This window comes from Aegilops tauschii, chromosome 5 (genome assembly GCF_002575655.3).
Source record: "Aegilops tauschii subsp. strangulata cultivar AL8/78 chromosome 5, Aet v6.0, whole genome shotgun sequence".
In the NCBI taxonomy this organism is placed as follows: Eukaryota; Viridiplantae; Streptophyta; class Magnoliopsida; order Poales; family Poaceae; genus Aegilops; species Aegilops tauschii.
Genome location: NC_053039.3, coordinates 411,319,490 through 411,335,186, shown reverse-complemented (window position 1 = coordinate 411,335,186; position 15,697 = coordinate 411,319,490). Strand labels below are relative to the sequence as shown.

General features: G+C 46.2%; 1 protein-coding gene across 1 annotated transcript; it reads right to left on the bottom strand.

Annotated features, from left to right (window-relative positions):
• Positions 1–1,520: 1,520 nt before the first annotated feature.
• On the bottom strand, positions 1,521–3,128 carry LOC109751992 (histone deacetylase 19-like). The gene has a single exon (XM_020310857.3). It carries the CDS (start codon positions 3,126–3,128, stop codon positions 1,653–1,655), a length of 1,476 nt encoding a protein of 491 aa, XP_020166446.1. The 3' UTR covers positions 1,521–1,652.
• Between the last annotated feature and the right edge of the window lie 12,569 nt (positions 3,129–15,697).

The following is a 15,697-nucleotide window of genomic DNA, read 5'->3' as shown; positions in this document are numbered from 1 at the left end:
TTGTATGATACAAACCATTTAAGAAAACTATGCAAACAATTTTACACATCCTATAACTATTTGAAAAAAGTGTCACGAACATAATTTTGCAACTTGTGAACTTTTTTTTGAATGCTATCAACATTTTTTCAATGGTACAAAATTTGTTTTGTTGAGTTACACAAAAATCTTTTTATATTGCATACATATTATTTGAAATGTGCAGTAGTACATTTTTTGAAACGTGTGAACATTTTTTTGAATGGTATCAACATTTTATAAATTACATTAACAAACATTTTACACCATGTTAAACTTTTTTGTATTCGCAGTGGACACTTAAAAAGTTAAGTAAATATTTTTGGAATATATGTATTTAGAATGTCTCAAAATATAAAGAAAATTTGAAAAGAAATAAAGAAGAAACAAACGAAACTGGCGAACTGACGCTACTATGCCGACCCACTTACGATATTCATGGTGCATTAGTAGAAGTCTATGCACTCTTCTTGGGCGGGAGACATTCGACCTGATCGCACCGCCGAAACGGTTCACCCTTTCTTGGATCTTTGGCCTCGAGTAGCGGTTGTGCATCTAGACACAAGTACTAGACTCGATTTCCTGGTCCTTGGAAAAGGATGGTGCGTTCTCGGCGAGATCTGCATACACGGCCAAGTTTGCAGGCCTCGTGGTCTCACACACGACAACCTTCAAGTGGAAATTCAACATACCGCCCCCAATGCCATCTCTTTGCGTGGTTGGCTCTCAAGGATCAGTGTTGGACGTCAGAGAGATTGGCCAGGCTATGCCTCCCATACCATGTTTCATGCCCATTCTGTGATCAACACGACGAGACCATAAACCACATTCTGGTGAGCTGCGTCTTTGCGAGAGAAGTCTGGAACCGGGTCTACATTGCGTTCGGCAAGCCAGAGAACCTTTTGCAAACGAGACTTTGGGAGCATGGTGCAACATGCAGGAGCAATAAGTAGAGCACCAGAGAATGACTCAGGCGATCTACCTCTTGGGCCTATGGAAGCTGTGCAAAAACCGAAATGCCATTGTGTTTGACGGAGTGGTACCATCTCAAAAGTAGGTTCTCCAGCGGATTGAGAGTGAAGGTAGGATTTGAAGACAAGCATGACTCCTAGGAGGGGAGCTAGATGGTTTCTTTGCAGTGTTGGCAACGTGGATAATACGTGAGTAGTTGCACATACAAAGTAGGGTGTGGACGTGGGCAGATTGGATCATGTTATCTACTCTGTAATATTGTGGTGTGGAGGGGGTCTTTCATTTCTCTTTTATAATACGGTATACAGTATGATACACACATTCGTGCATATTCGATAAAAAAAATGCACGCTTCTTCATCTCAACAGTGGCATGATGCGTCCTATAGTACAAATATGTATCAATTCTTACTTTTTACAATAGTTAAGCCACATGTAGAGATAGCTGTTGACTTGAAAGAGAAGGAACATGAAAACAACAATGTTGACTTCTCTTACAAGCTAAGAGCTGATATTTTGTGTACACACATGGGAAAATAACTTTTTTTCTGGTTTTGCTCTAACACGACCTCGCACAATGTGAGCTTCTCAACTAATGCAGTGAACATGTCTTTCTCTTCACCAATGCTAGCTACTCCCAAGTCCCAACTAAAACCACGACCCTTATTTTGAATCCGAGGGAGTAGTATTTACTAGCCCAGACATCTTTCTCTTCCCCAGCTCAGTGAAGAAATTGTAGCGGTCCGCCTCGCCGCAGAGCCGGTGCAGCCTCTCCATGGGGTCGTCGTCTTCCCTGCGGCACCGGTACTTCTTTGCCTTCTTGTCCTGGTTCTGGTCATAGTGGGCCTTGACGTTGATGGCATGTCTTTTGCTTGGCCGGTGCTCCCCTACGGTCGTCGGCGGTGGCTTGAGCATGGCCAGGTTCATGAGGGCATCCTGCTTTATCTTATCGATTAAGTCATCCTTCTTGTTGCCGTTCTTCTTCGGCACCGTGAAATGTAGCTTGTAGCCCTGGTCCTTGTAGTAGTGCTCGTAGCCATGGAAGGGTATCTCGTCGGAGATCTCCTTCTCCTTGCCCACGGCGACCGCCGTCTCGTAGCACCAGCAGGAGGCGACATGGTTGACGGTGTACCCGCCCCCGCCGAGGAGGAGCAGCGGCACGTTGAAGCTACGGAGGTAGCTGACGCAGCCGGCGTGGCCTTTCACGGACAGTCTGAACTCGCCCAGCCTGTCGCCGTAGAGCGAGTCGGCGCCGCACTGCAGCACCACGGCGTCCGGGGCGAACTTCTCCATGACCTCGTCCATGATCGGCCTGAACAGCTGCTGGTACCTCTCGTCGTCCATGCCCGCCTTCATGGGCACGTTCAGGGTGTAGTACTTGCCGTCGCCCTCGCCGACGTCCTCGGCCTTGCCGGTGCCCGGGAAGAATTTATCGCCCCTGCGGTCGATGTCGTAAAGGTGGAACGAAACCGTCATCACGCGGCTCTCCCTCTTGAAGTGCGCCTCCACGCCGTCGCCGTGGTGCACGTCGATGTCCACGTAGAGCACGCGCTCGAAGTGCTTCAGGAGCTCCTGGATGGCTAGCACGATGTCGTTGACGTAGCAGAAGCCGCTGGCCTTGCCCCGGCACGCGTGGTGCATCCCGCCGGACCAGTTGATAGCAATGTCGGAGGAGCCGTCGACGAGCGCACGCGCGGCCGCGAGCGACCCGCCGGCGTAGCGGAGGCAGTAATCCCAGAGGCCGTCGATGACGGGGTTGTCGTATATATATGCGCCGGCGCCACCGGCCTCGGGCTCGTTGGGGTCCGGCACACCAACGCGGCACGCCCTGGCCCTATCCCGGAGGTCGCCGTCGTGGTAGGCGTCCGGGGTGATGTCGCGGAGGAGGCGGACGTAGGCGTCGTCGTGGAAGGCGCGCAGTTCGGCCTCGGTGGCGGGCCTGACGCGGAGGCGCTCCATGTCGGCGAGCAGGCCGTATTTTTCGACGAGGGCGTGCGCCATGGCGACGCGGCGGGGCACCATGTTATGGTCGGCACCGTAGTCGACGTTGGCGATGCCCGGGTCGTAGTAGTAACAGACTCTCCTCTTCCGGCCGTCACCGCACGACGCCGACGGCAGCGAGTGCCCTTCCGTGTCCATCTTCTTGATCGTATTCTCCGTCTGATTCCTACGGCCGGTGAACTGTATATGTGATGTGATGGCTCCGTGTAGTCCATCTTTGATATAGAAGCTAGATCGATCGTGTCCGAGTTGGCCTCGCATAGCGATCGTGTCTCGGACTCCAATAGGTATATCGCCCTAACAGACTTGTGCCGGGCAGCCTCAAACGGACGACACAATCTGTTTCCCACACGACTCTTTTTTTTTTTGAAATTAACTCATTTTTTTCTGATTAGATTATTTTTCAATCTAATCGATGTTATCTTTTTCAGTCACGTCCGAGTCGACCTCTTGGTCTCAGCCCGAAAAGTCAGTAGGCCGACACAGGCCTTAGCTGGGCTCATTACAACATCGGTGCACCGTCTCAATAATGTCCCCTTTTTCGATCTCAGTTTTTGTTATACATGGTCTTTCGGATCCATCTTCTCTTGAAGCAGTGACACATGACCTTTCCTCCTCTTAAATGGAAAAGCGCGCAATGCTCTTACGTGTGCTTCAAAAAAAAAAGCAATGGCTTGTCGAGAAGCTCTTTCTCTAGCAGAATATCTTGGACTACAGCAGCTTCATATCGCATCGGATTGCAAGAATGTTATTAAACACATACATGAATCATCACGTGGTGTCTATGGTGGAGTACTGGTGTGATTAGGGATATAAAATCATGATGAACTACATTTATTTCGTGTGTTTTTACTCATGAGTTGAGGACGTCGAACTATGAACCTCATGTACTAGCTAGGTATGCACTTTCCTTAGATCAGGGGCGACATGTGTGGTTGGGGTCCTGGTCCGGTTGTTTGTGATGAACCAGAGAGAAAGGGGATCGAGAGTTGGTAGATGAGAAGAGGGAGCAGGTGACATGAGAGAGACGAAGGTGGTGAGGTTGGATCGATCAACTTTCTAATCAAGTCATGCCCCTCTCACGGTGGCTACAGGAGTTTAAGTACACACCCCAGGTACACGCCCGATTGGGCCTGGTGATTACAAGGTCGATGGCCCAATTCAGCTCAACAATTGGCCCATCACTCCCGTGCATCCCTGTCACCCTGTATCCGTTTCAGAGGACTGAACAGGAGGATCAGGTGTGACATTCGCCCCCTCTTGAGCGGCGGCGTCGTCCCAGATAGCGGCGTCAGGGAAACGGCGGTGCAGAACATCATGGTCTTCCCAGGTGGTGGCGTCGGCTGGTAGAGTGGACCACTGGACTCGGAGCTGCACCATGGAAGTAGCCCCTTTCCTCACCACCCGTCGCTCCAGGATGCCGATGGGACTAAGCGGAAGAGTGGTGAGGTCTGGAATCTTGGGCAGCTCGGCGAAGTCCGGCGAATGGTTGGGGGTGAACGGCTTCAGCTGCGACACGTGGAAGACCGGATGGATGCGGCTGTCCGGTGGTAGCTCCAGGCGGTAGGCGAGGACGCCGATGCGCTCGATGACGGTGAAGGGGCCGAAGTACTTGTACGCCAGCTTGCGGCAGGGGCAGCTGGCGATGGAGACTTGAACGTATGGCCGGAGCTTGAGGAGTACTTGATCCCCGACGGTGAAGGCGCGCTCCGAGCGGTGCTTGTCGGCTTGCCTCTTGAAGCGGTGTTGAGCTCCGGCGAGCCGGGCGCGAAGTAGCTCGGTGTGGGTCGCCCAGTCGAGGTCGCCGGTGGTGGCGTCGGGCGACAATTTGTCGAAGAAGGTTGGAAGCTCTCCCAGATTGGCTTCTCTGCCATAGAGAGCCTTGAAAGGCGAACAATTTAAAGATGAGTGGTGGGACAAATTGTACCAGAACTCCGCGGCGGCGAGCCACTTGCGCCATTGCTTGGGCCGGTCGTGGATGGCGCACCTGAGGTACATCTCGAGGCATTGGTGGCGGCGAGGAGTTCCCGCCACATGGCGCTTCGTCCCCAGAGACGGCATGTTGGGACAGGGAGCAGCATTCTGGTTCCTGAGCCGCTGGGGCGTCAAGCAGCTGCAGAGCATGAACTGTATCATCAGATAGAATTTCCCCATAGTCGCCCACTTCAATCATCAGAATTTGCCCTGTCCGTTTGCATTGATGTTCCCTTGAATATTTGCTCGCCGGAAGTCGCGAAGCTGCCACTCATGGGCAAAATCATCTATGCCCGCACGCAGAGGAGCAGCTGCTCGGGCTGGAGCCGGTGCGGCCACTGTTGTTGGTGGTGGTCGTCCTACTGGTGTGACCCGAGTGAAGGAAATATGCCCTAGAGGCAATAATAAAGTTATTATTTATTTCCTTATATCATGATAAATGTTTATTATTCATGCTAGAATTGTATTAACCGGAAACGTAATACTTGTGTGAATACATAGACAAACAGAGTGTCACTAGTATGCCTCTACTTGACTAGCTCGTTGATTAAAGATGGTTATGTTTCCTATCCATAGACATGAGTTGTCATTTGATTAACGGGATCACATCATTAGGAGAATGATGTGATTGACTTGACCCATTCCGTTAGCTTAGCACTCGATCGTTTAGTATGTTGCTATTGCTTTCTTCATGACTTATACATGTTCCTATGACTATGAGATTATGCAACTCCCGTTTACCGGAGGAACACTTTGTGTGCTACCAAACGTCACAACGTAACTGGGTGATTATAAAGATGCTCTACAGGTGTCTCCGAAGGTACTTGTTGGGTTGGCGTATTTCGAGATTAGGATTTGTCACTCCAATTGTCGGAGAGGTATCTCTGGGCCCACTCGGTAATGCACATCACTTAAGCCTTGCAAGCATTGCAACTAATGAGTTAATTGCGGGATGATGTATTACGGACCGAGTAAAGAGACTTGCCGGTAACGAGATTGAACTAGGTATTGAGATACCGATGATCGAATCTCGGGCAAGTAACATACCGATGACAAAGGGAACAACGTATGTTGTTATGCGGTCTGGCCGATAAAGATCTTCGTAGAATATGTGGGAGTCAATATGAGCATTCAGGTTCCGCTATTGGTTATTGACCAGAGACGTGTCTCGGTCATGTCTACATAGTTCTCGAACCCGTAGGGTCCGCACGCTTAAAGTTTCGATGACAGTTATATTATGAGTTTATATGTTTTGATGTACCGAAGGTTTCTCGGAGTCCCGGATGTGATCACGGACATGACGAGGAGTCTCGAAATGGTCGAGACATGAAGATTGATATATTGGAAGCCTATATTTGGATATCGGAAGTGTTCCGGGTGAAATCGAGATTTTACCGGAGTACCAGGGGTTACCGGAACCCCCCCGAGGGTTTAATGGGCCATAGTGGGCCTTAGTGGAGAAGAGGAGAGGCGGCCAGGGCAGGATTGCGCGCCCCTCCCCCTCTAGTCCGAATAGGACAAGGAGAGGGGGGCGGCGCCCCCCCTTTCCTTCCTCTCTCCCTCCTCTTTCCCCTTCTCCTAATCCAACAAGGAAAGGGAGGGAGTCCTACTCCCGGTGGGAGTAGGACTCCTCCTGGCGCGCCCCTCCTGGCCGGCCGCACCTTCCCCCTTGCTCCTTTATATACGGGGGCAGGGGGGCACCCCAAAGACACAACAATTGATTTGATCTTTTAGCCGTGTGCGGTGCCCCCTCCACCATAGTCCACCTCGATAATACTGTAGCGGTGCTTAGGCGAAGCCCTGCGTCGGTAGAACATCATCATCGTCACCACGCCGTCGTGCTGATGAAAATCTCCCTCAACACTCGGCTGGATCGGAGTTCGAGGGACGTCATCGGGCTGAACGTGTGCTGGACTCGGAGGTGCCGTGCGTTCGGTACTTGATCGGTCGGATCGTGAAGACGTACGACTATATCAACCATGTTGTGCTAACGCTTCCGCTTTCGGTCTACGAGGGTACGTGGACAACACTCTCCCCTCTCCTTGCTATGCATCACCATGATCTTGCGTGTGCGTAGGAAAATTTCAAAATTACTACGTTCCCCAACACCGAGCGCGTGGCGCGCGTTGTTTCTCAAGCTCCTCCTCCTAAATGCGAGCGAATACCGCTGCACGCGTGATGCTTGTTGGTGCCTGAAGGCGAACACCTAAACGCAGCTCGTCCTTGAGGCCCAACAGAAACTAAGAGATGAAAAATTTCGGGCTCAGTGTGGGATCTAGCGAGAGCAAGTGGTACATGGCAGTTTCGAATTCCTGACGGTACTCCTGCACTGTTCCTGTCTGCCGTAACTGAACTAGATTGTGCATCTGGACTTAGAATTCTTGAGGCCCAAATTCCTCTTCCACGGTTGCTCTGAATGTTGCCCAGGAAACGCCCGGATGCTTCTTCCTGTACGCCTACAGCCACATCGCGGCCAAACCTTCCAAGTATAGCGCGGCGGCGGTCACCCAACTGTGGAGCGGTACCCGATAGAGCTCGAAGTAGGACACACAACGCTCGAGCCAAATGCGCGGCGTGGTGCCGTCAAACCGAGGAAAATCATGCTTGGGTGGCTTTGTGTAGTGGTCGTTGACGCGCTCTGTAGGTGACGGGGCCTCGGCGAGCAGCAGCGCGGGGCCGTGATTGACCAGCCGCGCGAACGGAAGCTGCGCCGCGCCATCTGTGTACAAGGGCGGTGGCGTGGAGTGGTTCGGCGGCGGCGGTGCCCGCGTAGAGGAGTCCGCAGCCAACGAAGGAGACATGGCGCCCGTGCTTGCTGACGCTGCTGGATCAGGCGTAGGTGTGGCCTTGCGGGCCTCGTCCACATCCTCCTGGGTGAGATCTATCTGCTTGGACAGCAGCTTGAGCTCCTCCGAGACCTGACTGTTGTAGGAGAGCTGCGCCTGGTGGTGCTCGTCGGCCGTCTTCTGGTTCACGTCGAGCCGGCGGATGACCGACTCGAGCAAATTCTGCAGTTTATCCGTGGTCTCCGACATGGCGTCGAGCACACGGCGGGTCTGGGCTGAGGTTTTGGACGGAGGCGCCGTGGTCTCGCTCCAAATCGAACCGAATCCCGAGCAGGATTTCGGGCGAGCTCACCGGAGCGGCTCGCACCTGACCCGGTGGAATTTTACCGATCGATCGAGAGGGTGTGAGATCAACAGTGGCAACGATTTGTGGGAAAAAAATTGGCTTTGAATAACAGATTGTGATGAACCAGAGAGAAAGGGGATCAAGAGTTGGTAGGTGAGAAGAGGGAGCAGGTGAGATGAGAGAGACGAAGGAGGTGAGGTTGGATCGATCAACTTTCTAATCAAGTGATGCCCCTCTCACGGTGGCTACAGGAGTTTAAGTACACACGAGGTACATGCCCGATTGGGCCTGGTGATTACAAGGCCGATGGCCCAATTGAGCTCAACAATTGGCCCAACACTCCCGTGCATCCCTGTCATCCTGTGTCCGTTTCAGAGGACTGAGCAGAAGGATCAGGTGTGACATTGTTTTACCTGTTTTTGTGAACTTTTGATCAACCAATAAAGTAAAGTAGGTTTTGCTATAAAAAAATACGACGAGAAAGGCATGAGGTGGAATGTATTTATGTTGTCATCGGTTGTTGTCATCGGTTGTTGTCAAATTCATTTTCACATAGTTTGCATTTTTTAGCACGCAGACACTTGTACATATACACATATACTCATCTATATGAACACATGCACGCACATCTTACCTCTAGAACACCTTCAATAGACTGAGTCAATACATTATTTTGCTATTGACAACATCATCACAAATGTCTTTGCAGTCAACAGGACGTCTCCTCCTCCTGAAAGCATATCGTCGGAAGGCCTGAAATAAATTCAAAAAATACGATCACCAATGTCAAGTCTATTAATTGAGCCCTGATAGACTGAGGATACCACTATCCTCATAGCCATTCAACCATAATCTGCATGCAAAATAGGGACTGCTGCCTGCATGACTGGCACATGTTCGAACTATAGCAGCACAACTCGCTTTTTTGATAAAGTTGAATTTTGTTGACTCGGAACAAAGCATCAAGAGAATACAAAATACAACGGGCACACACTCGGTCTCTGCGTATTTAGTATGCACACAGTCAACATGAACTCACAAACACATGAAAACACGCTGACAACTAGCAAAGCCAAATAAGACCGAAAATATGCGTAGGCGAGGGAAAAAAACCACAAAGCGACCAGATATGCAATCGGCAAACTATAACAATGACCATACCTGCACCAACCATCTCATAGCTGTAGCACAACTCGTTACCTTCTTCATCTAAAGCACGCCCAGGCTCTTTTTTGTTTGGTTATTATTTTCTGGAAGCACATAATCTTGCATGAGGTCCATATATATACTGCATTTTTTATTTTCGGTTTATCTCAACGTCAGAACATTTTAAAACAGCCTAACCAACTAGAATTACAATAGTCGACATTTACTGTGTCCACTCTGCACGCATTTTGCATGTGTAGAAACTTTTAGCCACTGAACCCTACACACACAGCCGACCCGCAAAAAAAAAGAAGGAAAAAAGGACCACACACACAGCCATTTGCCTTGTTTTAGATTTTTCTTCTAGATGGTTTGATTGATTGGTTTTACACTTTAAGCTAGCTCCCTCCCAGGCTCCCACAGGCATAGGTCGTATACTCAGGAGGTAACGTCACTCGTTTACATAGCTTTATACTCGTACGGGAGTGGTACAAGTTACAACAGGTATTGATTGGTGGGGAGAGACATATGAAACTGTACGTTTTCATATGCAATAAGAAAACGACGGCATATAACATACACGATGTCAAAGAAGAGGAGAAAGAAAACAAAGTTTGACAGAAACTACAAGATGCTCCTTCAGAAGCGCACACAATTGAAATGAAACACACCCAATCCATCTTCCAAGTGCCGGACCAATGTGTCTGCGCTCTCACTATATGAGAAGCGCACATTTTGAATCGAACTCCAGTTGGAACGCCGCGAACATGTTGAATACTCCAACGGATGAAGGAGAACGTCTGTTTGCCAACGACCGACTCCGACGAGGAATCGATCTCCTCGAGTACAAGTCCGGTGCCATCGTTGCGATTTGTTCATCCCCAATATCTCACAGAATGACCAAGTACTTCAGGCTGTGCATGCATTTCTACGGTTATGTATACATTTATCAGCCATACATCCTAGATCTTCATGTATAAAAGGATCTATGTCCAAGCTGTCAAAACAGGATAGAATTCAGCAGAGTGTTTTGTAGAGGAAACACGTATGGACGTACACACGTAGGGCTAGTGGTCTTGGAGGCAAGGAAGATGATACAGTGCGGGGAGCTATTTATAGCCTTTTCTCTAGTGAAACGGAGTTTCCATCAATCCGTCCGGTCTCGCCTCACACAACGTGAATGATCAGTTTAGTCATCCCAAAAAAACTGATGATAAAATATCTCTTCTAGTACTAGGGGTGTGTGTTATGCTGGCACCAGTTGTTGCCAAGTTCTTAAAACGGCTCTCACCGGCTCTACTTTCACTAGGAACACGCTGAATGCACGACACTTTTACCATCTTCATCTCAATCACACACTCGTTTCTTCTGTTATTTCTACAAGCAGCACACAATCTTGGTACGAGGTCTGATTTCTTTTATAAAGGTCATTTCCTTTTTGAATAATTTAGATTGCTTACCATATGTGTCACGTGGTTATAAAGATCATTTCCATTCAATCGTTATAACACCGCACTAAGCGAATGTCTGACCTCTGCGTAACAAGACGCGCACAGTCAGCACGTCCAGATAAAATAAAATAAAAATAGTCTTACAGAAAAAGTAAAAAGGAACAACCTAAGATGGAGGGCGTCCTATCCGAAGACTACACTGTAGTCATCCATAGTTGAAGAAAACCTCTCGAGCTGTCAGCTCCAGCAAGTAGACACCACCGACAAAGGTAATTAATTTTCATCCGGTCTCTGCCAGCCCCTTCCCCCTTCCCCCTCCCCCCACCCCCCGAATGATTTTTTTACCAATACCCCTCAACCAATTACCAAGCATATTATGCGGTGCTACTAGGCTGGTAGATGTTTAAAGTTACCTGAACTATAGACAGTTGAATAGGCTCCAAACATGTAAGCAAGTCATTACATGCTGCAAGGCGATGGGGTGCCCTATGTCTCGCATTCAGCCAGATGGTCATGTATACAAAAAATGTTGATCAAGCATTTGAAAAATGTTAAATGTGTATAGAGAAAATGTTTATCACATATACAAAAGTTGTATATAAAAGAATAAAATGTGTATGAAACAGTTTGATCATGTATTCAAAAACAATTAATCAAGCATTTTAAAAAATATTGAACAAATGTTGGAAAATGTTAATAAAGCATTTGAAAAATGTTAAATATGTAGAGAAAAAAGTTGACTATGTATTGAAAAGATGATGAAAAACTGTAATCATCTATATAAAAATGTTAATCAAGCAATTGAAAAATGTTGATGAAGTATTTAAAAAATGTTAATTGACCATTTGAAAAATGTTAAATGTGTGTAGAAAAATTGTTGACCATGTAATTAAAAAAATGATGGAAAATTTTGATCATGTATATAAAAATGTTAATCAAGCATTTAAAATAATGTTGAACAAGTGTTTGAAAACTGTTAATCAACCATTTGAAAATGTTAAATGTTTGTAGAAAAAGTTGACCATGTATTCAAAAAATGTTAATCAAGCATTTAAAAATGATAAAATCTATATAGAAAATTGATCACCATGTATTACAAAATGTTATTTTTTATTTAAGAATTTTAATCGAACATTTGAAAAATATGTATGGAAAAAAAATTGACCATGTATTAAAAAATGTTAATCTAGCATTTGAAAAACGTTGAATGTGTATAGAAAAGATGTTGACCATGTATTACAAAATTTTAAACCTGCATTTGGAAGAATGTTAATCAAGCATTTAAAAATTATAATGTGTATAGAAAAAATGTCGACCATGTATTAAAAAATGTGGGTCTTGTATTTGAAAAAAATTAACCAAGCATTTGGAAAATGTTAAATGTGTATCAAATTTTTTGCCAAGTATTCAAAATTTCATTAGAAAAATGTATTAGATATATACCAAAAATGTGTAGAAAAACAGGAAAACACAGTGAAAACAAAAAAATCCGATGAAAAACAAGAAAGAATCCAAAAAACCAAAGAAAAGGCGGTGAAAACTGAAGAGGCTGAAGAAATAAACAAAAGAATCACCTAGGAAATGAAGAAAAATGAAAAACCCAAAGAAAACCGTAAAAATCCATGAGGAGATGAAGAGAAACCAAGAAAAATAGAAAAGAAAATAGGAAAACCGGAACCCACTGCATGAAAAGATAAAGAAACAAATAAACAAGAAAAGTTAAAGAAAAAAGATAAGAAATGAAAAAAATGAAGAAAATAAGAAAGGAAAACCTTGTGAAAACCAAGAAACAAAGGAAGAAAACCGATGAGAAACAAAACAAAACCATGAAGAAGCAAAGGAAACTGTAAGAGTCGTATAAAAATGTGAAACAAAAAACGGATGCAAAAAAGAAAGGAAACTCAAGAAAACTATAAAGTAAAATAAAAGAAAGCGAACCAAACAAGCGAGCAACGAGAATGATCTGAGAGATCCGAGTGAGAGCGAGTGAAGAGAAGAAAATGGGGCGGCCCGTTCGTACGCGAGAGCAAGCTATCTTCTCGCTTAAAGCAAGAAATAGCTCTCTCGCGCAAGAAATAGTTCGTACGCGTGATTGTTACATATTTATGCCTAACAATTCGATACGATGGTGGGTATTGCAGTTTAAGAGGATTGGTCCCATCCAGGTATCTTCCTGGAATTAACTTGAGAACCATCCTTGACCGAGAAGGTGCCAAATTGGAAAAAGAAATCCCTGGTCTACATCATACCGGACCAAAAATGAGAATCACCTTATCTTCAATAGATTTGAAAAATGGCGCTGGATCCCATGTACTTCTTACCAATGATTTTCTACCACACCTCATTCCCAGTAGGGAGTTTGTAAAGTAATTTCGCATTGTGTTATGGTTCCTGATTATTATCTCAACATCAAAACATGTAAACACGACTTAATTAAATAGAAATCGACCTAGCTTGATGCCAAAGCCAAGCTAAAGTCCAAAATTACATAGCTTGTTACTGTGTCCACTCTGCTTGCATAGGTGGGAGTGGGAACCATCACACCAGACACGCACCCATTTGCCTTGTTTCGTATTTTCCTTCAAGATGGTTTGATAGTTTGTTCTTACGATTTAGGCTAGCTCCACCATGGGCATAGTTCATACATTTATACATCCATGTCACCGACGAGTGCCCCTCTTCAGCACCTTCAGTGCTACTTGGCGAGCTGGTGCTCACGCGCATTCCTGTGGGCTGCAGACCATTAAGGGTTGTTGCTCGCTGGCTCTCGCTTGCTCGTTTCAAGAAAAAAAAAGAAACCATGATGTTGAGCACATTGATCGTTTCCTGCAAAGACCATTGACCACGAAGAACATTGACAGCTAAGACCGTTGACTTTTGAAAAACATGAACTACAAAAAAAAGTCATGAATTTGAAAAAAAAAAGTTCATGAAATTCAAAATGGCAATGCTTTTGAAAACATTTAATGAATTTTTAGAAATGTTCAGCAATCCAATTAAAATTTTGCAAATTCAAAAAAATCTAAAATTTAAAAGAAGTTCATGAATTCGAAAAATAATCCAAATTTTGGAAAATTTAAGAAACTTGAAAAAGAAGTTCACAAATATGAATAAGTTCACTATTAAAAAAATAAAAAGGGGGGAAATATAAAAAAGTGAGTGAAAAGCAAACAAAAAACAAGCGCAAACGGCAGGAACAAATGAAAAAGGGGCACAGAAGCTTCCAAACGCTTTTCAGAACTGGAGCAGAACTCCCGCTAGAGTGCGCTTAAATGGTCGGGCCCATAAAAACAGCCATGTAGGTGCCACATACCAATAACCTGTTAAGCGGCGCTAAAAGCGCTAAATAGGAATTTGCGTCACCTACCAGCCTATATAGCTTACCTCCGAAGGAAAGGTACTTAATTTCAACAGGAATTGATCGATGGGGAAAGATGGCGACATGGCGTAAAATTGTATATGAAGATCGCTAAATAGAAACCATGTAGGAAGTATCATAGGCAAACCACTGATATGATGGAAAAAAGTGATAGACGCAATGTATCATAGAGGAAAATAGGAAAAGCTAAAGAAATACTCTGTCCGATCAGTTTAAGTGTTAAAGTTGTGACACTTATTATGGATCAACTAAGGGTCAAAGTTGCGACACTTATTATGGATCATAGGAAGTAGAACAGTTCAACCTGACGCGAATTGAAATGGAAACCACTCATCTCATGTGTAGATAGGCTCGAGCTAAGGGGGATGCAAATTGCTCCTGAAGTGTCACCGTGTGAGAACGGAGCTATTTTGAATTACACTCCAATTGAAACGCGCCCATTTTACGAGCTGATGGAACATCTGAATGTGGAGGGCTCATGCCGATTGCAGACCAGGTAAGAGCAGCAATCTTCTCGAGCACAACTTCATGGCATGGTTGCGGTGGGTCTAGTGGATCTCCGCGGGGAGGGGGGTGCTATAGCTTGTTCAAGCAAAGTAGGCTGGCCCATCCTTGCTTGTGAGCGTAGAAAGGGCTCTCAATTCTGGAGAGCCATCCAGGGGATCAAGCATGAGATCTGCAATGAGCTCTCGTTTACATTTGGGTCCGTGGAGACCGCTGAGTGGGCCAACTCGCGGGTTGCCCTCCCGCTGGTGCTCGAAGACTATCCAGACACCATTTCTTGGTGGCTAACTCCTCGGAGATCTCTACTATTGGCTCGGCATATCGTGCCTTATGCTGTCAGACATACCTTTCGACCTTTCCATTATGGAAAGTGCCTTTACCTCTCAAGATTAAAATATTTGTTTGGCAGCTTCAGAGGGATCGACTCCCATTTGGGACGTCGGTGATCAAATGGCATGGCCCCGGGGATGGGATGTGCCCCCTTTGTGTTGTTTCTGAGACAGGGAGACACATTTTCTTCTCCTGCACAAGAGCGAGAGTTCTTTGGAGCTTTGTCCGTGAGGCTCTAAGGCCTGACTATGAGGACCTGGACCTGTACCGGTTCCTCCAAACCTATGCAAACCAGACCGGGAGGGGAGGAAGTGCTTGTTCTGGCTTGTGTTTGCGGTGCTAGCTTGGACCCTGTGGATAACGTGTAGCAAGAAGATTATTGAGCGGGTCTTTCTTAGGCGGGCCTCTGACTCTATCTTTAAATATCTTACATTTTTACAACACTCGCAACCTCTTTCTAGGCAGCGGGATCGCGACCAGCTTGGCCACACGGTTGACCCCTTGTCTGCGGTGGCACTTTGTCTTGCTTCGCCGCAAATCTCCTTAGTTATCGACCGTCTTTTTTGGTTTTTTGGGCGTGTTTGTGTTAATGTCCCAATAGACTTTTTTTTCTTGAGTACGCACGAGTGTGCGTACTTTACTATATAGAAGGAATGGGGTAAAAAGAGCCCCTCCACGTCAGTGTTTACATGTTACATGCACACGACTCCACCCCTAGTGCTACTACCTGAGTTACAAATCAACTACTCACACTAGACCACATTTCCACCTCCTGGAAGAAGCCTTCCGTG

Bases quoted from the DNA above. Each gene is read 5' to 3' on its own strand.
- LOC109751992 (XM_020310857.3), bottom strand. From the start codon at position 3,128: ATGGACACGGAAGGGCACTCGCTGCCGTCGGCGTCGTGCGGTGACGGC.